A 24,484-nucleotide genomic window follows, 5' to 3' on the forward strand; every position below is an offset into this window, starting at 1 on the left:
CCTGCCCTGCCCTCCAATGCCCAGATCAGAGCTGGATGCCCTGCAGGATGCCCTGCAGGATGCCCTGCAGGATCCAGGTGTTCCTCACCACAGCCAACTCCTTCCATGCCCCCAACAGCCCCCGAGTGGAGTGGAGCCCCCTTGCTGCTCCCCTGGCACTTGGGTCAGAGCCTTCAGGGCCGGGGGGGGCTCAGTCCTGCCCTGCCTGAGCCAGGGCTGGAGGCTGCCACCAGCCCCAGAGCCTTCCTCCTCCTCACTGCCCTCCCTGTGGTGCAGCTGGGGCTGAGGGCACCTGGGGAGCCCCTGCCCCTGGCCCTCCAAGGCTCTCTCCCTTGTGCCACGGGGCCAGGAGGGGAGGGGGCAGGAGGGGCTTCCGCAGGACACCCGAGCCAGGGCCAGCCCCCACCCCCGAGCCTCAGCCGGCACCAGGACCCCCCAGGGCGCAGCCCCCCGGGGCAGCCCTGCTGGAGCCTCCTCACCTTGCTCCCTGCTTGGCTCTGCGCCTCCCCCCCCCGGGCGCCTGCGGCCGCTGCCTCCCCCCGCGGCTCCCCCAGCCCCCAGCCCCCCAGCCCCCAGCCCCCGGCCCGGGCGGTGCCGACCTTGCTCCTTCAGGCGAATGATCTCCGTGTCGGAGCCGAAGCTGTTCCAGGCGGTGCAGTTGTAGATGGTCTGGAAGTCAGCCCTGACGATGTTGCTGATGGTGAGGGTGGAGATGACTCCCTCCTCCGTGCTCACCGTCTCCACCGTGTAGCGCCCCGAGGTGCCCGACTCCAGCACGTTCTCCTTCCAGGACCAAGCCTGCAGAGAGAGAGCTCAGCACCGGGCAGCTCAGCCCCCGGAGCAGCCCCAGCCGGGACAGGGCTGGGAAGGGACCCCCGGAGCTCCCCCAGCCCCACTGCCCCAGCAGGGCACCCCCAGCAGCCTGCCCAGGGGCACAGTGCCCAGGGGGGGTTGGAAGCTCTCCACACCAGGACACTCCACAACCTCTCTGGGCAGCCTGCTCCAGGCCTCCAGCACCCTCCCAACAAACAACTTGCTCCTCCTCTTCCCCTCCAACCTCCTGGCCTCCACTCTCTGCCCACTGCCCCTTGGCCTGGCCCTGGCCACCACTCAGCAGAGCCTGGCCCCAGCCTCTTGCCCCCCAGGGGCCCTTCAGCTCTTGCTGAGCATTGCTGAGCATTGCTCTGGGGCTGCTCTTCTGCAGGCTCTCAGCCCCAGGCCTCTCAGCCTTTGCTCCTGCCAGAGCTGCTCCAGGCCCCTCAGCAGCTTCCCAGCCTCCCCTGCACTCTCTCCAGCACTTCTCTGGCCCTCTGCAGCTGGGCAGCACACAACTGCCCCCAGGGCTCCAGAGGTGGCCTCAGCAGGGCAGGCCAGAGGGGCAGCACAACCTCCCTTGCCCTGCTGCTGCCCACACTCTGCTCCATGCCCCCAGCACAGCCTTGGCCTTCCTGGCCCCCAGGCCACCTTGCTGCTGCTGGGCAACTCCTTGGCCCCCAGCACTCCCAGCTGCTTCTGCTTGGAGCTGCTTGCCAGCAGCTTCCCCCTGCCCTGTGCTGCTGCAGGAGGTTCTTCCTCCCCAGGGCCAGGCCCCTGCCCTTGCCCTGCTTCACCTTCAGGAGGTTGCTCTCCCCCAGCTCTCAGCCTGCCCAGGGCTCCCTGGCTGCCAGCACAGCCTGAGGGCTCTCAGCCACTGCTCCCAGCTCTGTGCCAGCAGCAACCTGCCTGAGCCTCCACCCTGAGCCTTCAGCCAGGTCAGTGATGAAGATGCTGAGCAGGACTGGACCCAGCCCTGAGCCCTGGGGAGCACCAGGAGCTGCAGGCCTCCAACCAGCCCCTGCCCCACTGCCCACAACCCTCTGAGCTGTGTCCTTCACAGCTCCCCTCCCATCCCAGGGAGGGCTGCAGGCAGCTCTGCACCTCCCCTGCCGTGGGTTCAGCCCAGGCCAAGCCCTGGGGCTGGGGGAAAGTCCCAGGTGGATTCAGCTCACCCCACTGCCCACTCACCCAGCCCACACCTCCTGAGCCTGCCTGGGAGGATGCTGTGGGGCCCAGGAGGTGGCCCAGGAGGTGGCCCAGGGTGCCCACAGCCCTGCTGTGCCCCTGAGCTGCGCTGGGAGCCCTCCTCCCCCCGGGGCCTCTACTCACGATGCGGTCTGGGGGCGGCGTGCTGCGGATGAAGCATTTGATCTGCCCCTTCTGGCCGTGCAGGGCATGCTGGGTCTGGGTGCTGGAGATGATGGGTGGCCCTGCAAGAGAGAGGAGAGGGCAGCTGGCACCTCCCAGGGCTGCCTGGCAGCGCCCCTGGGGGGCTCTTTGTGCTGCAAGCCCAGCCCAGGGCACCAGGAGCCCCCCAGCCCTGCTCCCACCTTGCACTGGGGAAGCCTCCTTGGGGACCCTGGCCCCTGGGAAGGGTTTTGTTCCTCCAGGGGCAGAGCAAGAGCCCAGTCCACCTGAAGGGTCCTCTGCCATGGCCTCCTGGATTTGTCAGCCCACAATCTAAGTACCCCCCCAGGGGCTTCAGGGAGCAGGAGGAGGTCAGCAGCAGTGTCCTGCAAGCAGCCTGCCCCACAGAGTGGAGACATTCCTGCTGGCACCCCCCAGCTGCCTTCTCCTGCACCACTCAGCTGCTGCAGGGGCCCAAAGGCTCTGCCTGAGTGATGCCAGGCTGGGCACACAGGAAATGTCCTTCTCCTGCCTGGGTGGGCAGCCTGAAGCCATGGCTGGGAGCAGAGGGCTTGGAGAGGAGGGCTTGGGGTGGTGGGATCAGTGTCCCCCCCCTGCCAACAGCCCTTCCCCTGAGGAGGGAGCAGCCAAGGGAGCAGCCAAGGGAGCAGGGAGGTGCAGAGCCCCTGGGGCTGCCCTCTGCAAGGGCAAGAGCTGCACTGGGACCAGCTCCAGGAGGCCAACAGGCTGCTGGGGACAGCCTCAGCTGGGGCTTGGGCCCAGGGCTGGTTGCAGTGGGAGAGCTTCCTGTGCTCATCCTCCCTCCCTCCCTCCCTTCCTCCCTTCCTCCCTCCCTCCCTCCCTTCATCCCTCCCTCCATCCAGCATCCAGCCATCCCTCCCTCCAGCCATCCCTCCCTCCATCCACATATCTCTCCCTCTCTCCCTCCCTCCTTCCATCCCTCCCTCCGTCCCTCCATCTAACCCTCCCTCCCTCCCTCCCTCCCTCCCTCCCTCCATCTCTCCCTCCCTCCATCCCTCCCTCTCTCCTTCCTCTTCTCCTATCTCCTGATCCTTGGGAGCAGAGCCCAAGCCCCACCTGGCTCCAGCCTCCTTGCAGGGAGCTGCAGAGAGCAAGGAGGTCTCCCTCAGCCTCCTCTCCTCCAGCCTCACCACCCCCAGCTCCCTCAGCTGCTCCTCCCCAGCCCTCTTCTCCACACCCTTCCCCAGCTTCCTTGCCCTTCCCTGGCCCTGCTGCAGCCTCTCCAGCTCCTGCTGGGGGTCAGGAGCCCCAGACACATCCTGGGGGATCCTCCTGCTGCCTGCTCTGCTCACTGATGGTCCCAGTGGCAATGGAGGCAGAAGCAGGGACAGGGTCTGCAGGGGAGGCCCAAATCATCCTCCCAAAGCCATGGTTGCCTCATCCCCAGCAGTTTCCTCTTACTCATAAGCCCTGGGAGTGCTCCAAGCCTGGGGGAGGCTGGAGAAAAATGTCCCAGGCCTCCTTCAGAGGCTCCATGGTCCCCAGGGGGTGGATTTGGGATGGCACAGATGCCAAGGGCTGGCAGCTTTCCTATTGCTTGAGGAGCTGCAGGCCAAAGGGACCTGACCCTGAGGCCAGCACCTGACTGGAGACCATCTGTGAGGAGACCCTGCCCAGAGACAGCAGCACCAAGCTGCAGCCTCCTCACATCCAGAGCTCTGACTCTGCACCAGGGCCTGGCTCCTGCTGAGAGCTGCCCAGCCCCAGCTCTGGAGCAGCCTGTGGGCAGGAGAAAGCCTTCCCAAGAGGCTGCCATGGCTCTGGCTGGGGGAGCCAGGGGCTGGGGTCAGTGCTGGCAGGGAACTGGGAAGGTCTTGGTGGCTCCAGAAAAAGCAGCAGCAGCCTGGGGAGCAGGGGGGGCTTGGAGCGGGGCAGGGCTGGACTTGGCTTCCCCAGCAGGCTGAGGTCCATCTGAAACCTTCCTCCTAAGCAATGCTGGAAGTGGATTGGCAGCAGAGGTTTGTCTCAGTGCCAGAATGGTTATGAGCTTGAAGGGACCCCCAGAGCTCCCCCAGCCCAACCCCACTGCCCCAGCAGGGCACCCCCAGCAGCCTGCCCAGGGGCACAGTGCCCAGGGGGGGTTGGAAGCTCTCCACACCAGGACACTCCACAACCTCTCTGGGCAGCCTGCTCCAGGCCTCCAGCACCCTCCCAACAAACAACTTTCTCCTCCTCTTCCCCTCCAACCTCCTGGCCTCCACTCTCTGCCCCTTGCTGCCCCTTGGCCTGGCCCTGGCCACCACTCAGCAGAGCCTGGCCCCAGCCTCTTGCCCCCCAGGGGCCCTTCAGCTCTTGCTGAGCATTGCTGAGCATTGCTCTGGGGCTGCTCTTCTGCAGGCTCTCAGCCCCAGGCCTCTCAGCCTTTGCTCCTGCCAGAGCTGCTCCAGGCCCCTCAGCAGCTTCCCAGCCTCCCCTGCACTCTCTCCAGCACTTCTCTGGCCCTCTGCAGCTGGGCAGCACACAACTGCCCCCAGGGCTCCAGAGGTGGCCTCAGCAGGGCAGGCCAGAGGGGCAGCACAACCTCCCTTGCCCTGCTGCTGCCCACACTCTGCTCCATGCCCCCAGCACAGCCTTGGCCTTCTTGGCCCCCAGGCCACCTTGCTGCTGCTGGGCAACTCCTTGTCCCCCAGCACTCCCAGCTGCTTCTGCTTGGAGCTGCTTGCCAGCAGCCTCCCCCTGCCCTGTGCTGCTTTGCTGTTGCAGGGGACCACCCCAAGGCCTCCCCAGCAGGCAGTGATGGGGACAGGCAAGCTCAGTCCTGAGCCACCCCTCAGGCTCTCCAGGCCTTCTGCCAAGCCTCTCCTTGCAGAGCAGGGCAGGCAGGGGTGGTGGTCCCTGCTCAGCAGCCCTTGCCACCCCAGCAGGAGCCCCACAGGCTGTGCTGCAGGCAGTTGTGCTCTGGAGGTCCTCTTGGGGACCCTTCTGCCACCAGGGTGGGAGCCTGCCCCAGGCCTGTGTGCAGGCAGCAGTCTGCAGAGGCTTTTGCAGGGTCCTCAACCCCACTGCTGCTGCTTTCTGGTGGCTCTTCTGATGGCCCCATGCTCTTTAACATCTTCATTGATGATCTGGATGAGGACATTGAGTCCATCAGCAGTGAATGTGCAGCTGACACCAAGCTGGGGGCAGGAGTTGATCTGCTGGAGGGCAGAGAGGCTCTGCAGAGGGACCTGGCCAGGCTGCACAGATGGGCAGAGGCCAAGGGCAGGAGATTGAACACATCCAAGTGCCAGGGGCTGCACATTGGCCACAGCAACCCCAGGCAGTGCTGCAGGCTGGGGGCAGAGTGGCTGAGAGCAGCCAGGCAGAGAGGGACCTGGGGGTGCTGGTGGATGGTAGGCTGAACAGGAGCCTGCAGTGTGCCCAGGCAGCCAGGAGGGCCAATGGCATCCTGGCCTGCATCAGGCAGAGTGTGGCCAGCAGGAGCAGGGAGGTCATTCTGCCCCTGGACACTGCACTGGTTAGGCCACCCCTTGAGTGCTGTGTCCAGCTCTGGGCTCCTCAGGTCAGGACTGAGGTTGAGCTGCTGGAAGGTGTCCAGAGAAGGGCAAGGAGGCTGGGGAGGGGTCTGGAGCACAGCCCTGTGAGGAGAGGCTGAGGGAGCTGGGGTTGCTTAGCCTGGAGAAGAGGAGGCTCAGGGGAGACCTTCTTGCTCTCTGCAACTGCCTGAAGGGAGGTTGGAGTCAGCTGGGGGTTGGGCTCTTCTCCCAGGCCCCCAGCAGCAGAACAAGAGGACACAGTCTCAGGCTGTGCCAGGGGAGGTTCAGGCTGGAGGTGAGGAAGAAATTCTTCCCAGGAAGAGGAATTGGCCCTTGGGATGTGCTGCCCAGGGAGGTGGTGGAGTCAGCATCCCTGGAGGTGTTCAGGAGGAGACTTGCTGGGGTGCTTGGTGCCATGGGCTAGTCATGGGGTCTGTTGGTTGGACTCGATGATCCTCGAGGTCTCTTCCAGCCTTAGTGATGCTGTGAGACTGTGACAGTCAGCAGGGACAGCTCACAGCCCTGTGCAGCCTGACCTGGAGTGGTTCCAGGGCTGGGGCCTCTCCCCCTCTGCATCCCCAATGGGATCCTGTGCTGCTTCCCCACCTCTTTTCTGCTCCCTGTGGCAGTCAGCAGGGTCTGCTGGCTGCCAGCTTGTCAGCCAGGTGACAGGTGATGGGAAATCCATTCCCTGGGCCACCCCTGCAGCCTGCCTGGCTCTTCCCTGGCCATGCTTGGGCTGAAACTGGCTGCCAGGACCTGAGCAGGGGCATCATTAAACTCCAGAGCTCTGGAATGCTGCCCAGCTCGGGTGAGGATCCTCCTCCTGACATGGTGCTGGGGGGAGGAGGTTAGGAGGCCGTGGTGGCCCTCAGAGGGATCCTCAGGGGGGCTGGGAGGGAGGGATGAGGCTGCTCCAGGCTCCCTTCCCAGCTCTCTGACCTTGTGAGGGCTTTGCAGCACAAATCCATCAGAGAGGAAAGCTGCCAGCTCCAAAGCTGCTCAGCAACCCCCTGCTGGACTGAGGGACCCAGGGGGGTGGCAGAGAGTGCTGGGTCTGCTCTGCTTCATCCACTCCTCTCCAGGAGGAGGAATGGCAAACCCTACTTGCTCCCATTCCCAGCAGAGCTGAACCAAGAACCACCTTGGCTGCAGCTCTGGGTGGAGCTGCTTGGGAAGCAGAAAACCCAAGGGAATGGTTTGGCAACCTGAGTCATCCATGGGGGAGCCAACAGCTCCTGGGGGCATGGAGAAGAGTGTGGGCAGCAGCAGGGCAAGGGAGGCTGTGCTGCCCCTCTGGCCTGCCCTGCTGAGGCCACCTCTGGAGCCCTGGGGGCAGTTGTGTGCTGCCCAGCTGCAGAGGGCCAGAGAAGTGCTGGAGAGAGTGCAGGGGAGGCTGGGAAGCTGCTGAGGGGCCTGGAGCAGCTGTGGCAGGAGCAAAGGCTGAGAGGCCTGGGGCTGAGAGCCTGCAGAAGAGCAGCCCCAGAGCAATGCTCAGCAATGCTCAGCAAGAGCTGAAGGGCCCCTGGGGGGCAAGAGGCTGGGGCCAGGCTCTGCTGAGTGGTGGCCAGGGCCAGGCCAAGGGGCAGCAAGGGGCAGAGAGTGGAGGCCAGGAGGTTGGAGGGGAAGAGGAGGAGCAAGTTGTTTGTTGGGAGGGTGCTGGAGGCCTGGAGCAGGCTGCCCAGAGAGGTTGTGGAGTGTCCTGGTGTGGAGAGCTTCCAACCCCCCCTGGGCACTGTGCCCCTGGGCAAGCTGCTGGGGGTGCCCTGCTGGAGCAGGGCTTGGGCTGGGTGAGTTCCAGAGCTCCCTTCCCACCCACAGCACACTGGGGTCTGGGATCCCCTCTCCCAGCTGGCACAGTTGAGCTGTCACTGGCACACCCTGGGGAGCTGCAGCAGCTGATCTTGGTGCCCTGCTGGAGCAGGGGCTGGGCTGGATAAGTTCCAGAGGTCCTTTCCCAGCCCTGATGAGGGCTGTGGAGTCTCCTCGTGTGCAGCCCCTCAGTCCCCCCGGGCTGTGCCCTGCCCTGGCTGCTGTGCTGGCTGCGGTGGGTGATGCTCAGAGCTCCCTCCCCAGCCCTCCCTCCCTCCCTCCCTCCCTCCCCGTGGCCGTGCGCGCCGGGGGCAGAGCAGAAGCTGCTGCGGGGGGCAGCAGGGGCGGGTACCGTTGACGGTGAGGGTCACCTCCCGCTCCCCCGCGCCCACCCGCGGCACCACCGCCCTGCAGACGTATTTGCCGGCGTCCTCCTGCCGCACCGACTTCAGCCGCAGCTGCTGCTCGTTGCTCAGCACCTGCGGACGGGAGGGGAGCCGCTGAAGTAGCACCGGAGGGCAGGGAGGGCAGGGAGGGCAGGGAAGGGGAGATGGGAACAGAGAGGAGGAGAGGGAAGCATGGAGGAGGAGATGGGAGGAGGGGAGGGGGAGATGGGAGGAGGGGAGGAGGAGAGGGGAGCAGGGAGGAGATGGGAGCAGGGAGGAGGAGAGGGAAGCATGGAGGAGGAGATGGGAGGAGGAGAGGGGGAGAGGGGAGATGGGAGGGGGGGATGGGAGGGGGGAGATGGGAGCAGGGAGGGGGAGGTGAGGGCAGGGAGGGGGAGATGGGGGGCAGGGAGGGGAGATGGGAACAGGGAGGAGGAGATGGGAGGAGGAGAGGGGAGCAGGGAGGAGATGGAACAGGGAGAGGGAGATGGAAGCAGGGAGGAGATGGGAGGGGGAGGTGAGGACAGGGAGGGGGAGATGGGGGCAGGGAGGGGAGATGGGAGCAGGGAGGGGAGATGGGGGCAGGGAGGATATGAGAGCAGGGAGAGGGAGATGGGAGCAGGGAGGAGATGGGAGCAGGGAGAGGGAGATGGGAGCAGGGAGGAGATGGGAGCAGGGAGAGGGAGATGGGAGCAGGGAGGAGATGGGAGCAGGGAGAGGGAGATGGGAGCAGGGAGGAGATGGGAGCAGGGAGGGGGAGATGGGAGGGGGGGGATGGGAGCAGGGAGGAGATGGGAGCAGGGAGGAGATGGGAGATGGGAGAGGGAGATGAGAGATGGGAGAGGGAGATGGGAGCAGGAAGGGGGAGATGGGAGCAGGGGGAGAGGAGCTCGTGAAATAGAAAAGGGGTGCAGGAAGCAGGACATCAGACCATGAAGTGAAACATGAGAGCAGAAAGCAGAACAGGAGAGCAAGGAGCAGAGCACGAGAGCAGGGAGTGGAAGGGGAGAGCAGGGAGTGGAAAGGGAGAGCAGGAAGCAGAACATGAGACCAAGAAACAGAATGTGAGAGCAGGAAGCAGGACATGGAGCAGGAAGCAGAAGAGGAGAGGGGGGCAGGAGGCAGGGGGCTGCTGGGCAGCAGGCAGGGGGCAGGGGCTGCTGGGCAGCAGGCAGGGGGCAGGGGGCTGCTGGGCAGCAGGCAGGGGGCAGGGGGCTGCTGGGCAGGGGGCAGGAGGCAGGGGGCTGCTGGGCAGGGGGCAGGAGGCAGGGGCTGCTGGGCAGCAGGCAGGGGGCAGGGGGCTGCTGGGCAGGGGGCAGGAGGCAGGGGGCTGCTGGGCAGCAGGCAGGGGGCAGGGGGCTGCTGGGCAGGGGGCAGGAGGCAGGGGGCTGCTGGGCAGCAGGCAGGGGGCAGGGGGTTGCTGGGTGGAGGGCAGGGGGCAGGAGGCAGGGGCCAGGGGGTTGCTGGGCAGGGAACAGGAGGCAGGGGGCAAGAGGCAGGGGGCTACTGGGCAGGGGGGCAGCAGGCAGGGGGCTGCTGAGTTGGGGGCAGGAAGCAGGCAGGGGGCTGCCGGGCTGAGGGCAGCAGGCAGCAGCTCAGTGCCCTGGCTGTGGCTGGCAGCAGCTTGGTGCCCTGGCAGGGCCCAGCTGGCAGCAGCTCTGTGCCCTGGCAGTGGCTGGCAGCAGCTTGGTGCCCTGGCAGGGTCCAGCAGGCAGCAGCTCTGTGCCCTGGCAGTGGCTGGCAGCTGGCAGCAGGCAGCAGCTGGGTGCCCTGGCAGTGGCTGGCAGCAGCTCAGTGCCCTGGTAGGGCCCAGCAGGCAGCAGCTGGGTGCCCTGGCAGTGGCTGGCAGCAGCTGGGTGCCCTGGCAGTGCCAGCAGGCTCTTACCACGCCTGAGCCTCTCTTCATCCAGACGATGGTCAGCGAGGGGTTCCCGGTCCAGGCGCAGTTGAAGACTGCGTCCGAGCCCAGGTCGACCAGCAGGGACTGAGGCTCTGTGGCCATCCTGGGCCCGACTGCAGAGGGGAGAGCAGGGTTAGGCAGCGTGGGGCTGTGCCCCCCGGAGAAGGAGGCCAGGCAGGCTCTGGGGTGCAGGAGAGCCTGAGGCCAGTGCCTGCTGCCAGCCCGGGATGCCCATGGGCCCTGGGACCGCCGCTCAGGCACCGTGGGACCCCCACCCCAGAGCTGCAGGGGAGCTCCTCAGGCCCCTGCCACCCTGGCTGTGCCACATCCCCTGCCCATGGGCTGCCATGATCTCTGCTGGCCCTGGAGGATCACTTGCCCCAGACCCCCCACCCTGAGAGGGGCACCCAGGAGGCAAGGAGGAACTCATGGGTCCCACCACCAAGGAGCTGCAGGAGAGCTCCTCAGGCCCTTGCCACCCTGGCTGGGCTACATCCCCTGCCCATCAATTGTCACCATCTCTGCCAGCCCAGGATGACCTCCTGCCCCAGAACCACCACCCAGGGCTGTGCACTCAGAAGGCAATCATGGTCCCACCACCAAGGAGCTGCAGGAGAGCTCCTCAGGCCCTTGCCACCCTGGCTGTGCCAGGTCCAACTGTGTCCCCTTGCCACTAATGGTCACCATCTCTGCCAGCCCAGGATGCCCTCCTGCCCCAGACCCCCCACCCTGAGAGGGGCACTCAGAAGGCAGGGAGGAACTCATGGGTCCCACCACCAAGGAGCTGCAGGAGAGCTCCTCAGGCCCTTGCCACCCTGGCTGTGCCACATCCCCTGCCCATGGGCTGCCATCATCTCTGCCAGCCCAGGAGGACCACTTGCCCCAGAAGCACCACCCAGGGCTGTGCACTCAGAACTCATGGGTCCCACCACCAAGGAGCTGCAGGAGAGCTCCTCAGGCCCTTGCCACCCTGGCTGTGCCAGGTCCAACTGTGTCCCCTTGCCACTAATGGTCACCATCTCTGCCAGCCCAGGATGACCTCCTGCCCCAGAAGCACCACCCAGGGCTGTGCACTGAGAACTCATGGGTCCCACCACCAAGGAGCTGCAGGAGAGCTCCTCAGGCCCTTGCCACCCTGGCTGTGCCAGGTCCCCTGCTCCTTGGCTGCCATCATCTCTGCTGGCCCAGGATGACCTCCTGCCCCAGATCCCCCACCCTGAGAGGGGCACCCAGAAGGCAGGGAGGAACTCATGGGTCCCACCACCAAGGAGCTGCAGGAGAGCTCCTCAGGCCCTTGGCAGCCTGGCTGTGCCAGGTGCCCTGCTCCTTGGCTGCCATCATCTCTGCCAGCCCAGGATGACCTCCTGCCCCAGAACCACCACCCAGGGCTGTGCACTCAGAAGGCAATCATGGTCCCACCACCAAGGAGCTGCAGGAGAGCTCCTCAGGCCCTTGCCACCCTGGCTGGGCTACATCCCCTGCCCATCAATTGTCATCCTCTCTGCTGGCCCTGGATGACCTCCTGCCCCAGACCCCCCACCCTGAGAGGGGCACCCAGGAGGCAGGGAGGAACTCATGGGTCCCACCACCAAGGAGCTGCAGGAGAGCTCCTCAGGCCCTTGCCACCCTGGACATGCCAGGTGCCCTGCCCCTGGGCTGTGCTGCAGGAGAGCTCCTCAGGCCCTTGGCAGCCTGGCTGTGGCAGGTGCCCTGCCCCTGGGCTGTGCTGCAGGAGAGCTCCTCAGGCCCTTGGCAGCCTGGCTGTGCCAGGTGCCCTGCCCCTGGGCTGTGCTGGCCCTGGCAGGCAGCAGCTGACTCACAGTAGACATCCACAGTCCTGCTGATGTTGGTGCTGCCCAGGGCGTTGGTGACCTCGCAGGACACAGGCTCAAAGAAGAAGGTGTGGTCCACAACGGTCTCATAGGAGTCCCCAGAGGCTTCCTTGATAACCTGCCCCTTCTTGGCCCACCTGTGGGAGGAGGAAGAGCATCCCCGTGGGGATGGTGCTGGCCACTGCTGCTTGCCCCAGGTGGGGTGGTGGCCACCCAGCTGCTCCTGCAGCACACAGCCACACAGGCACAGAACCCAGCACTCAGGCTGGGAGAGGCCCTCATGGGTCTCCAAGTCCAACCCAGGACCCTGCTCTGCAAGGCTCAGCCCTAAACCACAGCCCCAAGCACCACAGCCAAAGCTCCTTGAAGCACCTCCAGGCTTGGGGACTCCACCACCTCCCTGGGCAGCACATCCCAGCCCCTGACCACTCTTGCTGGGGAAAAACCTTTCCTGGTGTCCAGTCCAACCCTGCCCTGCTGCAGCTGGAGGCCACTGCCTCTTGCTCTGGCACTGATGACCTGGGAGAAGAGAGCAGCAGCAACCTCTGCACAGCCTCCTCCCAGGGAGCTGCAGGCAGCCAGGAGGTCTCCCTCAGCCTCCTCCTTCCCACACTGCCCATCCCCAGCTCCTTCAGTCTCTCCTCACCAGGTTGATTCTCCAGGCCCTTCCCCAGCTCCTTGCCCTGCCCTGCCCTGGTTCCAGCACCTCCACAGCTCTTGGACTGAGTGCCCAGAACTGAAGGCAGCACTCCAGGAGTGGCCTCCCCAGGGCTGAGTCCCAGGGCACAATCCCCTCCCTGCTCCTCTGGACACAGCACTGCTGAGCCCAGCCAGGAGGCCTTTGGCTCTCTTGGCCCCCCTGGGCACACTGCTGCCTCCTGTTCAGCTGCTTGTCCAGCAGCACCCCCAGGGCCCTTCCTGCCAGCAGCTTTCCAGCCACACTGCCCCAAGCCTGCAGCACTGCCAGGGGTGGTTGTGCCCCAAGGGCAGGGCCTGGCACTTGGCCTGGTTGAAGCTCCTCCTGGGAATGCTGTCCATGGACCCAACCTATCCAAGTCCCTCTGGAGCACAGTGCTGAGGGGCAGCAGGAGGTAGGCAGCAGCTGCTGCCCTGCCCTGCAGGGGCAACAGGAACTTGCCCTTGGGGGTCCTCCACATCATCCCTACAGCACTGCCCATGGATGGAGAGGCTACAGTGCAGGCTCTGGAGGTGCCACCAAGCCTCCATTCTGAAAGGGTTCTCAAGGCCTGGCTCAGGCTGCCCAAGGAGGTGGTTGAATTCCCACCCCCAGAGCCAGGGACCCCCCCCCCCCAGCAAGAGCTAAAGGCTGAGAGGCCTGGGGCTGAGAGCCTGCAGAAGAGCAGCCCCAGAGCAATGCTCAGCAATGCTCAGCAAGAGCTGAAGGGCCCCTCGGGGGCAAGAGGCTGGGGCCAGGCTCTGCTGAGTGGTGGCCAGGGCCAGGCCAAGGGGCAGTGGGCAGAGAGTGGAGGCCAGGAGGTTGGAGGGGAAGAGGAGGAGAAAGTTGTTTGTTGGGAGGGTGCTGGAGGCCTGGAGCAGGCTGCCCAGAGAGGTTGTGGAGTGTCCTGGTGTGGAGAGCTTCCAACCCCCCCTGGGTACTGTGCCCCTGGGCAAGCTGCTGGGGGTGCCCTGCTGGAGCAGGGCTTGGGCTGGGTGAGCTCCAGAGCTCCCTTCCCACCCACAGCACACTGGGGTCTGGGATCCCCTCTCCCAGCTGGCACAGTTGAGCTGTCACTGGCACACCCTGGGGAGCTGCAGCAGCTGATCTTGGTGAGCTGAGCAGCAAAGCTGCCTGGCTCCCAGCACAGTGATCAGAGCAGACTGGCTGCAGAGGCAGAGGCAGAAGCAAGCAAAGCTGTGAAGGTGTCACTGAGGTGGCTGACAAGAGCTGGGAGCAGCTGGAGCTGGCTGATGAGCTGTGCAGATCATCAGTGCTGTGAGATCCTGCACCACAGCGACAGCAGAGCAGGACCACAGGAGGCTGGTGGGCAACAGAGACCTGAGCTGGAGCTGTCCTGCCCTTGGCTCACCACAACCCCAGCAAGTGATAGGCAGTGCTAGGACTAGGGGGAATGGAATGAAGCTGGAGGTGGGGAGATTGAGGCTGGAGGGGAGGAGGAAGTTCTTCCCCAGGAGAGTGGTGAAGCCCTGGGCTGGGTTGTGCAGGGAGGTGGTTGAGGCCCCAGCCCTGGAGGTGTTTGCAGCCAGGCTGGCTGAGGCTGTGGCCAGGCTGATCTAGTGTGGGGTGTCCCTGCCCATGGCAGGGGGGGTGGGACTGGCTGAGCCTTGTGGTCCCTTCCAACCCTGACTGATTCTATGATACTATGATACTATGATCACCTGGCTGGGGTCACCTCCCTGAGCTCTGAGGGCACCAAACAGCATGGCCAAGGGCACAGGGGAGGTGGCTGAGAGCCCAGGGAGTCCAGCCTCAGCCCCATGGCTCAGCAGCATGTCCTGGAACGGGGAGCTGGGCGCTGGGCGCTGGGCGCTGGGCGCTGGGCGCTGGGCGCTGGGCGCTGCGCTTTGGAGCTGGAGGTGTTGGCTTGCCTGGGGGCTCAGCGCCCTCTGGTGGATCCTGAGCTCACTGCAAGCCCCGAATGGGAACTGCCTGCAGGGGAAGGCCCTGGGGGGGCTGGGTGGCAGCAGCTGGAGAGGAGCCAGGGGGTGCCCAGCTGGGCAAGAAGGCCACCAGCAGCCTGGCCTGGAGCAGCAATGGTGTGGGCAGCAGGAGCAGGGCAGGGATTGTGCCCCTGGGCTGGGCACTGCTGAGGCCACCCCTGGGGTGCTGCCTTCAGCTCTGGGCTCCTGGCTGCCAGCAGGAGCTGGAGAGGCTGCAGCAGGGCCAGGGAAGGGCAAGGAAGCTGGGGAAGGGTGTGGAGAAGAGGGCTGGGGAGGAGCAGCTGAGGGAGCTGGGGGTGTTCAGTGGCTGTTCAGCTGGGATGGGAACAGCAAACACTCAGACTCCTTCCCCAGGCCCTCACTGTAGGACCTGTAGGAGGAAATTCCTCCTCCACCACCACTGCCAGCCCCAGCTCTGAAGAGCTGAAGGCATGGGAAGGGAAATGCTTGGCATGAAGGAATGGAAGAAGCACAAAGCCTCTAAGGGGATGGTTTGGCTTTTCCCACCTCTCTGCCTTGGCATCTGTCCCTCCAGCCTGGCATCTGTCAAAGGCTGAGATGTGCTACCCCCTGCTGCACTGCCACCAACCCTTCCAGCCCAGGGAGCAGCAGGCAGGAATCCCACTGCAGTCACAGAGACCATGGAGTCCAACCTCAGCCCAACAAAGCTCTCTGGGACCATGGAGTCCAACCTCAGCCCAACAAAGCTCTCTCAGACCATGGAGTCCAACCTCAGCCCAACAAAGCTCTCTGGGGCCATGGAGTCCAACCTCAGCCCAACAAAGCTCTCTCAGACCATGGAGTCCAACCTCAGCCCAACAAAGCTGTCTGGGACCATGGAGTCCTACCTCAGCCCAACAAAGCTCTCTGGGACCATGGAGTCCAACCTCAGCCCAAAAAAGCTCTCTGAGTCCATGGAGTCGAACCTGAGCCCAACAAAGCTCTCTGGGACCATGGAGTGCAACCTCAGCCCAACAAAGCTCTCTGGGACCATGGAGTCCAACCTCAGCCCAACAAAGCTCTCTCAGACCATGGAGTCCAACCTCAGCCCAACAAAGCTCTCTCAGACCATGGAGTCCAACCTCAGCCCAACAAAGCTCTCTGGGACCATGGAGTCCAACCTCAGCCCAACAAAGCTCTCTGGGACCATGGAGTCCAACCTCAGCCCAACAAAGCTCTCTCAGACCATGGAGTCCAACCTCAGCCCAACAAAGCTCTCTGGGTCCATGGAGTCCAACCTCAGCCCAATAAAGCTCTCTGGGACCATGGAGTCCAACCTCACCTCCTGCCATTGCAGGTTGTGCTTCCAGCTGATCTTCTTTGCCATTCATTCTTGGGGCTGTGGAACTTTCCACCCAGTACCAGGTGGGGCAGAGCCCAGGGCAAGTGGGGAGGCCCCAGGCTGTGGCTGGGTGAGGATCCCTCCTGGTGGTGAGAGGCACAAGATGGACAGGAGCAGGCTGCTGCCATGCTGAACTCATCCCTGTGTCACCTCCCTGGGCTGTGGCACCTCAGCAGCCCTCTGCTCAGCTCCCTCCTCCTGCTCTTGGTGTCAGCAGCAGCGAGTGACAGCCCTGGTGACAGCCCTGGTGACAGCACAGCCCCCTGGGGACAGCCTGCTCCTTGTCAAGGAGCTGCAGCTGCCAGCCAGGGGTGGGGGCAGAGCTGAGAGTGCAGCTCCAGCTTCAGCTGCAGGTTGGCTTTAGAGTGCAGAAGCAAACAGAATCAACCAGGCTGGGAAGGAGCTCAGAGCTCATCAATCCACCCAGTACCATCTGAGCAACTCAACCAGGGCATTCTTGGCCCCCTGGGCACACTACTGCCTCCTGTTCAGCTGCTCTCCACCACTCCCCCCAGGTCCCTCTCTGCCTGGCTGCTCTCAGCCACTCTGCCCCCCAGCCTGTAGCTCTGCCTGGGGTTGGTGTGGCCGAAGTGCAGCCCCTGGCACTTGGACTTGTCCAATGCCATCCTGTTGGCCTCTGCCCATCTGTGCAGCCTGGCCAGGTCCCTCTGCAGAGCTCTGCTGCCCTCTAACAGCTCAACTCCTGCCCCCAGCTTGGTGTCATCTGGCCTGCATCAGGCAGAGTGTGGCCAGCAGGAGCAGGGAAGTCCTTGTGCCCTGTGCTCAGCACTGCTGAGGCCACCCCTGGAGTCCTGTGTCCAGTTCTGGGCTCCTGAGGTCAAGAAGGAGATTGAGAGACTTGAAGGTGTGCAGAGAAGGGCAAGGAGGCTGGGGAGGGGTCTGGAGAAGAGGGCTGGGGAGGAGCAGCTGAGGGATTGTTCAGGTTGGAGAAGAGGAGGCTCAGGGGAGACCTTCTTGCTCTCTGCAACTGCCTGCAGGGAGGTTGGAGCCAGGTGGGGGTTGGGCTCTTCTGCCAGGCCCCCAGCAGCAGAACAAGAGGACACAGTCTCAGGCTGTGCCAGGGGAGGTTTAGGCTGGAGGTTAGGAAGAAGTTCTTCCCTGCAAGAGTGATTGCCCATTGGGATGTGCTGCCCAGGGAGGTGGTGGAGTCCCTGTGCCTGGAGGTGTTCAGGAGGGGATTGGATGTGGCACTTGGAGCCATGGTTGAGTTGTCAGGAGGTGTTGGGTGACAGCTTGGACTTGATGAGCTCTGAGGTCTTCTCCAACCTTATTGATTCTGTGATTCCATGAAACTCACTGCTGATGGACTCCATCCTCTCCTCCAGATCATCAGTGAAGATATTGATCAGGCTGGGGCTCAGCACTGCTCCCTGGGGCACAGCACTGGTGCCTGGCTGCCAGCTGGCTGTGGCACCATTCACCACCACTCTCTGGGCTCAGCCTCCAGCCAGTTCCTAACCCAGCTCAGAGAGCTGCTGTCCCAGCCAGGGGCTGACAGCTTGGCCAGGAGGTTGCTGTGGGGGATGGTGGCAAAGGCCTTGCTGCAGTCCAGGCAGAGTTCATCCCCAGCCTGCCCCACACCCACCAGGAGTCCCCTGGGCATGGAAGGAGCAGAAGGCCTCACCTGGAGCCCAGGCAGGGACACCACCCAGGAAGGGCAGCACTGGGCAGCCATGCAGTGGGGATGACACCAGGAGGAGCAAGCCCCAGCAGGTCCCTGCTGCTCTGAGCAGGGGCTCTGTGTGGCTCCAGATATCACAGCCCCTGTCTGGGGGACCTGGGGGTGAGCCAGAGGGACCCCCAAGCAGTGGAACAGCCCCCAGCAGTCCCAGCCAGGGCTTGGGGTCACTGCTTTGCGTGGTGGGGGAGGAGGGAGGCTGCCAGCAGGGAGCTGGGTGAGAGGTGTGGTGGTGCCAAGCTGGGCACACAGCTCACCTGTACTGGGTGACAGCAGGGTTGGCCTTGGCAGAGCAGTGGAACTTCACAGTGTTGTCCTCCAGCACTGGCTGAGGCTCCACGGAGAGGTTCACCAGGGGTGGATCTGTGGAGGGAGAGAGCAGCCCAGGAGTCAGCTCAGGAGGAGCTGCAGCATCCCTGCAGCCTGCCAGGCCTCTGAGCATGCAGAGCAGAGCAGGACCTGCTGGGGAGGAGGTGGCAAAGGGGCTGAGGATCCTTCACCAGGCTGAGAGAGGCCCTGACAGGCTGTCAGAGCCACAGCAGGGCTTGGGAAAGCCTCTGAGCTCTTCCACTCCAACCCTGCTCTGAGCCTGCCCAGGCTGGGGCTCAGCCATGGCCTCAGCACCACAGCTCTGCCCCTTGGCAACCCCTCCAGGGTTTGGGATTCAATCACCTCCCAGGGCAGCCTGGGCCAGGCCTTGAGAACCCTTTCAGGGCACAAATTTCTTCTCAAGTCCAACTTAAACCTCCCCTGGGGCAACCTGAGGCCATTGCCTCTTGTCCTGTCCCTTGGGAGCAGAGCCCAAGCCCCACCTGGCTCCAGCCTCCTTGCAGGGAGCTGCAGAGAGCAAGGAGGTCTCCCTCAGCCTCCTCTCCTCCAGCCTCACCACCCCCAGCTCCCTCAGCTGCTCCTCCCCAGCCCTCTTCTCCAGACCCTTCCCCAGCTTCCTTGCCCTTCCCTGGCCCTGCTGCAGCCTCTCCAGCTCCTGCTGGCAGCCAGGAGCCCAGAGCTGAAGGCAGCACTCCAGGGCTGGCCTCAGCAGTGCCCAGCCTTGGGCTCATGGCTGGGCTGGGTGATCTGAACATGAGCCAGCAGAGGTTTAGTTGTCAGGAGCTCACAGCTTGGACCTGAGGAGCTCTGAGGTCGTTTCCAACCTGCCTCATCCTGTGATTATCTTCGAGGTCATTTCCAGCCCAAGTGCTCCTTGGCTCTGTGAGCTCCCCAGGGGCTCTGGGGTGCTGTGGAGGCTTCCCAGGCAGCAGGGCTCGGTGCCAGAGTGGGGTTGGGGCATTTCCAGAGGAAAGAAGGAAAACTGAACTGGTGGAACTCACCCAGGTGAGATCCCCTGGGCTGCAGTTCCCATTGCTGCCAGGCTCCTTGGCAGCAGTATGAGGCAGGGGCTCAGATGGAGCCAGCCCCCAGGAGGCTGCCAGGAGAGGGCCTGGGCTGAAGGTTGCCTGCCTGGGTGCCAGGGATGCAGCTCCCAGCAGGGGCCAGGCATTGCCACCCTGGGGCACCACCAGGGCTCCTCCCCAGCCCTGCAGGCACTGAGGCCCTCAGCAGCCTCCCTGAGCCTCCCTCCTTCAGCTGAGCTCCTGGCAAGTCAGCCCTGAGCTCCTTGGGCTGCAGGCATCCAACCCCCTGCAGATCCCTCTCCAGGCTCCTCTGCCCCCCCTGCCCCCAGCAAGGGAACCAAACCTCCACCCTCAGCCCAGAAGCAGCCTGGGGACCAAATCAGAGAACCAGAGAATGGTTTGGGTGGGAAGGGACCCCCAAAGCTCCTCCAGGGCAGCCCCCAGGGACATCCCCAAGCACAGCAAGCTGCTCCCAGCCCCAAGCAACCTGCCCTGCCCTGCTGCCAGCCATGGGGCAGCTCCACCTCTCTGGGCAGCCTGGGCCAGGCTCTCCCCAGCCTCAGCACCAACCATTTCTCCTTCTCTCCACTCTCAAGCTCCCTCTTGGCCTCCCAAACCATCCCCCCTTGGCCTGGCCCAACAGGCCCTGCTCCAAGCTCTGGCCCCAGCTTGCTTCAGGTGCTGGGAGGCCAGCAGAAGGTGTCCCTGGAGCCTTCTCCTCTGCAGGCTGCCCAAGGCCAACTCTCTCAGCCTGGCTCCCAGCAGAGGGCTTCCAGCCCTGCCAGCACTGCTGTGGCCTCCTCTGGCCCTGCTGCCCCAGCTGCCTGCCTGTGCTGTGCTGAGGGCTCCAGAGCTGCCCCAGCCCTGCAGGATCCTGCAGGATCCCTCTGCAGCCTTCCTGCAGGATCCCTCTGCAGCCTCCTTGCAGGATCCCTCTGCAGCCTTCCTGCAGGATCCCTCTGCAGCCTCCTTGCAGGATCCCTCTGCAGCCTGCCTGCAGGATCCCTCTGCAGCCTTCTTGGAGGATCCCTCTGCAGCCTCCCTGCAGGATCCCTCTGCAGCCATCCTGCAGGATCCCTCTGCAGCCATCCTGCAGGATCCCTCTGCAGCCTGCCTGCAGGATCCCTCTGCAGCCATCCTGCAGGATCCCTCTGCAGCCATCCTGCAGGATCCCTCTGCAGCATCCCTGCTGGATCCCTCTGCAGCCTCCCTGCAGGATCCCCCTGCAGCCACCCTGCAGGATCCCTCTGCAGCCATCCTGCAGGATCCCTCTGCAGCCTTCCTGCAGGATCCCTCTGCAGCCTTCTTGGAGGATCCCTCTGCAGCCTCCCTGCTGGATCCCTCTGCAGCCTCCCTGCAGGATCCCTGTGCAGCCATCCTGCAGGATCCCTCTGCAGCCTCCCTGCAGGATCCCTCTGCAGCCTTCTTGGAGGATCCCTCTGCAGCCATCCTGCAGGATCCCTCTGCAGCCTCCCTGCAGGATCCCTCTGCAGCCTCCCTGCAGGATCCCTCTGCAGCCTCCCTGCAGGATCCCTCTGCAGCCTCCCTGCTGGATCCCTCTGCACCCTCTCTGCAGGATCCCTCTGCAGCCTTCTTGTCTCCCCTGCAGCTCCTGGCAGCAGCTCTGAGCAGCCCCTGGCGCCTCCTCCCCTGCAGGCAGCTCAGCCCCGGCTCCCTCAGCCTGTGCTCCGGGCAGAGCTGCTGGGGGGGTGCTGGGAGGCTGCCCTGTGCCCGGGGGCCGCCCCGGGGGGGCACTCACGCTGGATGTCGATGGTGACTGAGGTCTCCTTGCCGCCGGGGATGGCTTTGTTGCTGGCCCTGCAGACGATGCTCTCCCCGTTCTCCACCTCCGAGGGGCCGATGAAGAGGGTGCTGATGATGCTCTCCCGCTTCCCATCACGCAGCAGGGTCTGGGGGAGCAGAAATGGAGCTCAGCAGAGGGGGGGAGCTGCTCCCCCTGCCCCCTGCTCTGCTCTGCTCTTCCCTCCCCCCTGCTCCACTCTACCTTCCCCCCCCCCCGGGCACTGCCAGGCTGTGCTCTGCTGGGGGAGGCCAGGAGCAGGTCCTGCTCCTGCAGCTGCTGGGAGGGAGCCAACGTTTGGCTCTGCTGTGGAGTCTGTGCTCAGTGTCCCGTGTTCAGCTTGGGGCCTCTCACTTCAGCAGCTTCCTTGCCCTGCTCCAGCCCCTTGATGTCTTTCCTGAAGGGTCTGGGGAGCAGGGCTGGGGAGGAGCAGCTGAGGGAGCTGGGCTTGGGGGTGCTGGGGGAGGAGAAGCTCAGCAGGAGCCAGCAGGGAGCACTGGCAGCCCAGAGAGCCAAGCAGAGCCTGGGCTGCAGCAAGAGAAGTGTGGCCAGCAGGGCCAGGGAGGGGATTCTGCCCCTCTGCTCCACTCTGCTGAGCCCACAGCTGCAGCTCTGGGGCCAGCTCTGGAGCCTCTGTGCCAGGAAGGCTCTGGAGGGGCTGGAAGGTGTCCAGAGCAGGGCCAGGAGGAGGAGCAGAGGGCTGGAGCTGCTCTGCTCTGCAGACAGCCTGAGGGAGGCAGGTGGGGTCGTGGGGGCTGCAGTGGGCACTGCAGGCAGCTGTGAGCAGAGAGCTCTGAGCAGAGCCCAGCTGGGTCCCTCGGCAGCTCCTCTCCCCCAGCCAGGCGCCGTGGGGGGATGCAGGCTGAGAGCCTCAGCTCTGCAGGGGCTGCCCTGGGGGCTTGGGGGCTGCGTGGGGAGGCCTGGAGCTCCCCTCTGAGCCGGGGGAGAGCCCTGGGCCACCCCTCCTGCCTCACCTTGGAGTAGGAGGCTCCGCTGATGAGCTCCCCTCTGCGCAGCCAGCTGATGGAGGCGGCGGGCTTGGCGTTGTCGGCGTGGCAGGTCAGGTTCAGAGGGTCCCCTGCCCTCAGGCTGATGGTTGGACCCCCCAGGATCACAGGGTCGTCCGGGGGCACTGCAGGGCAACAGCACACAGCAGACACAGTCACTGCCTGCCACCCAGCCCGCCTGCCTGGGGCTCCCTGCGACCCACAGGGCTGGGCTGGGACCCAACAGGGCTGGGCTGGGACCCTCCAGGGCTGGTCTGGCACCCACCAGGGCTGGGCTGGGACCCTCCAGGGCTGGGCTGGGACCCACCAGGGCGGGGCTGGGACCCTCCAGGGCTGGTCTGGCACCCACCAGGGCTGGGCTGGGACCCACCAGGGCTGGGCTGGGACCCTCCAGGGCTGGGCTGGGACCCACCAGGACTGGTCTGGCACCCAACAGGACTGCTTTGTGATCCACCAGGGCTGGTTTCTGATCCACCAGCACTGGTCTGGGACCCTCCAGGGCTGGTCTGGGACCCATCAGGGCTGGTCTGTGATCCACCAGGGCTACTTTGTGATCCACCAGCACTGATCTGGGACCCACCAGGGCTGGTTTGGGATCCACCAGGGCTGGTTTGGGATCCACCAGGGCTGGTCTGGGACCCACCAGCACTGGTTTGTGATCCACCAGCACTGGTCTGTGATCTACCAGCACTGGTTTGTGACCATCCACTATCCAGCACTGGTCTGGGACCATCCAGCACTGGTCTGTGAGCATCCAGAACTGGTCTGGAACCATCCAGCACTGGTCTGGGACCCTCCAGCACTGGTCTGGGACCCTCCAGCACTGGTTTGTGACCATCCACTATCCAGCACTGATCTGGGACCCCCCAGCACTGGTCTGGAACCATCCAGCACTGGTCTGGGATCATCCAGCACTGGTCTGGGAGTATCCAGCACTGGTCTGGGACCATCCAGCACTGGTCTGGGAGCATCCAGCACTGGTCTGGGAGCATCCAGCACTGGTCTGGGAGCATCCAGAACTGGTCTGGAACCATCCAGCACTGGTCTGGGACCATCTAGCACTGGTCTGGGATCATCCAGCACTGGTCTGGGACCATTCAGCACTGGTCTGGAACCATCCAGCACTGGTCTGGGAGCATCCAGCACTGGTCTGGGATCATCCAGCACTGGTCTGGGACCATCCAGCACTGATCTGGGACCCTCCAGCACTGGTCTGGGAGCATCCAGCACTGGTCTGGGAGCATCCAGCACTGGTCTGGGATCATCCAGCACTGGTCTGGAACCATCCAGCACTGCTCTGGGATCATCCAGCACTGGTCTGGGAGCACCCAGCACTGGTCTGGAAGCATCCAGCACTGGTCTGGGAGCATCCAGCACTGGTCTGGGACCAAGCAGCCCCCTGCAGGCAGCTAGGACACAGCCATGGCAGCATCCAGCCCCAGCTCAGCACCTCAGAGCCACTTTGCCTCTGGCTCCTCACCTGCAAGCTGTGCCCCAGAGTGGAACTGCAGTGGCAGAAGCTGGCCCTGGCTTGCCTGAGCTTTGCAGTGAGAGGAAGGTTCAAGCCCATGGTAGGCAAAGCCACCCCAGGCTGCTCAACACTCCAAGAGCTCAGGGCCAGGCTGCTGCTGAGCTGCAGGGGCAGGTGAGGGCTGGAGGGCTGTGAGCTGCCTCTGCCCTTCTGCACCTCCCCAGGCAACTCAAGTGGCTGCTGCTGGGCTCAGGTGTTGGGGGCTGGGAGGCTTTGCTCTGCCCCTGCTGCTTGGAGTGCAGAGGTGGTGTGGAGGAGCAGGGCAGGAGATGGATGTGGAGCATCCCCTGCTGCACTCAGGGAGGGGGAAGAGCCTGCTCTGGGTGTCAGCAGCATGGCCTCCTGCCTTTGAAGAGGGCTCTGCCGGCAGGGAGGGCTGGAGGAGCCCTGGAGCTCTGCTTTGATTCCCCTCCTGCCTTCCCTCCCCCCTGGGGGCTGCTGCCACCCTGCACAGAAGCTGCTGCAGCTCCTCTCACTGGGGCAGGTTCCCTCTTCCCACCAGCAGCCTTAGAAGTCTCTGCCTCTGGGAGAGAGGATTCTGCTGGGGGATGTCAGGGAGGTGTTTAAGACCTCAACCTTGCTCTGAAGCCACCTCAGCCCTGGCAGCCTGGTGTGAGGCTGCATCCTCATCACAGAGCCTCCAGGGCCTGGCCCTGCTGCTCCCACACAGCCCCTGGGCAGGGCTGCTGCTCCAAGCTGCAGAGCAGGAGGGCAGCAGGCAGGCAAGGGGGAGGTGAGGGCCAGCAGTGTGGCCTCCCCTTGCCCACTGAGCTCCCTGAAGCCTCTCTGAACCCCCCCCAGCATGGTAGGAGATGGGAAATGGAGCTGGAGGGGAGGCTGTGCTCCCATCCTGCAGGGAGGGAGAACCTTCCACCTCTGCTGCCCTGCCTGGCTCTGCTCTGCCCAAGAGCTGCTCACAGCCACAGAGCCACAGAATTGCTCTGGTGGGCAGAGAGCTCTGAGAGCCTCCACTCCAGCCCTGAGCCAGCCCTGAGCCAGCCCTGAGCCAGCCCTGCCAGGGCACCACCAGGCCATGGCCTCAGCACCACAGTCCCAGGGCTGCCAAAGCCCTCCAGGGATGGGGACTGCCCTGGGCAGCCTGGGCCAGGCCTGGACAACCCTCAAGGAGAAGAAATTGTTCCTCATGGCCAAGCTGAACCTCCCCTGGGGCAACCTGAGGCCATTGCCTCTTCTCCTGTCCCTTGTTCCCTGGGAGCAGAGCCCAAGCCCCACCTGGCTGCAGCCTCCTTGCAGGGAGCTGCAGAGAGCAAGGAGGTCTCCCTCAGCCTCCTCTCCTCCAGCCTCACCACCCCCAGCTCCCTCAGCTGCTCCTCCCCAGCCCTCTTCTCCAGACCCTTCCCCAGCTTCCTTGCCCTTCCCTGGCCCTGCTGCAGCCTCTCCAGCTCCTGCTGGGACACCCACCCTGGGAAGGGAGGCAGGGGATGGAGACTGCACAGAGCCACAGAGCTGCCAGGGCTGGAAGGGAGCTCAAGGCTCA

The 24,484-nt window shown here is 64.6% G+C and overlaps 1 protein-coding gene across 1 annotated transcript in view; it reads right to left on the reverse strand.

Annotated features, from left to right (window-relative positions):
- Positions 1-24,484, reverse strand: part of KIRREL3 (kirre like nephrin family adhesion molecule 3) — a 107,353-nt gene that overhangs the window by 41,728 nt on the left and 41,141 nt on the right. Inside the window, exons 3-10 of the mRNA XM_068167268.1 lie at positions 21,423-21,580; positions 20,407-20,557; positions 17,550-17,655; positions 11,600-11,748; positions 9,765-9,892; positions 7,846-7,972; positions 2,146-2,246; positions 600-798 (exon numbers count right to left, since the gene is read on the reverse strand). Coding sequence (XP_068023369.1) covers positions 600-798; positions 2,146-2,246; positions 7,846-7,972; positions 9,765-9,892; positions 11,600-11,748; positions 17,550-17,655; positions 20,407-20,557; positions 21,423-21,580 — 1,119 coding nt within the window. The remainder of the gene's footprint in view (positions 1-599; positions 799-2,145; positions 2,247-7,845; positions 7,973-9,764; positions 9,893-11,599; positions 11,749-17,549; positions 17,656-20,406; positions 20,558-21,422; positions 21,581-24,484) is intronic.

This window comes from Melanerpes formicivorus, unplaced genomic scaffold (genome assembly GCF_026170545.1).
Source record: "Melanerpes formicivorus ecotype bairdi unplaced genomic scaffold, bMelFor1.0.p_v2 SCAF_114, whole genome shotgun sequence".
Classification (NCBI taxonomy): domain Eukaryota; kingdom Metazoa; phylum Chordata; class Aves; order Piciformes; family Picidae; genus Melanerpes; species Melanerpes formicivorus.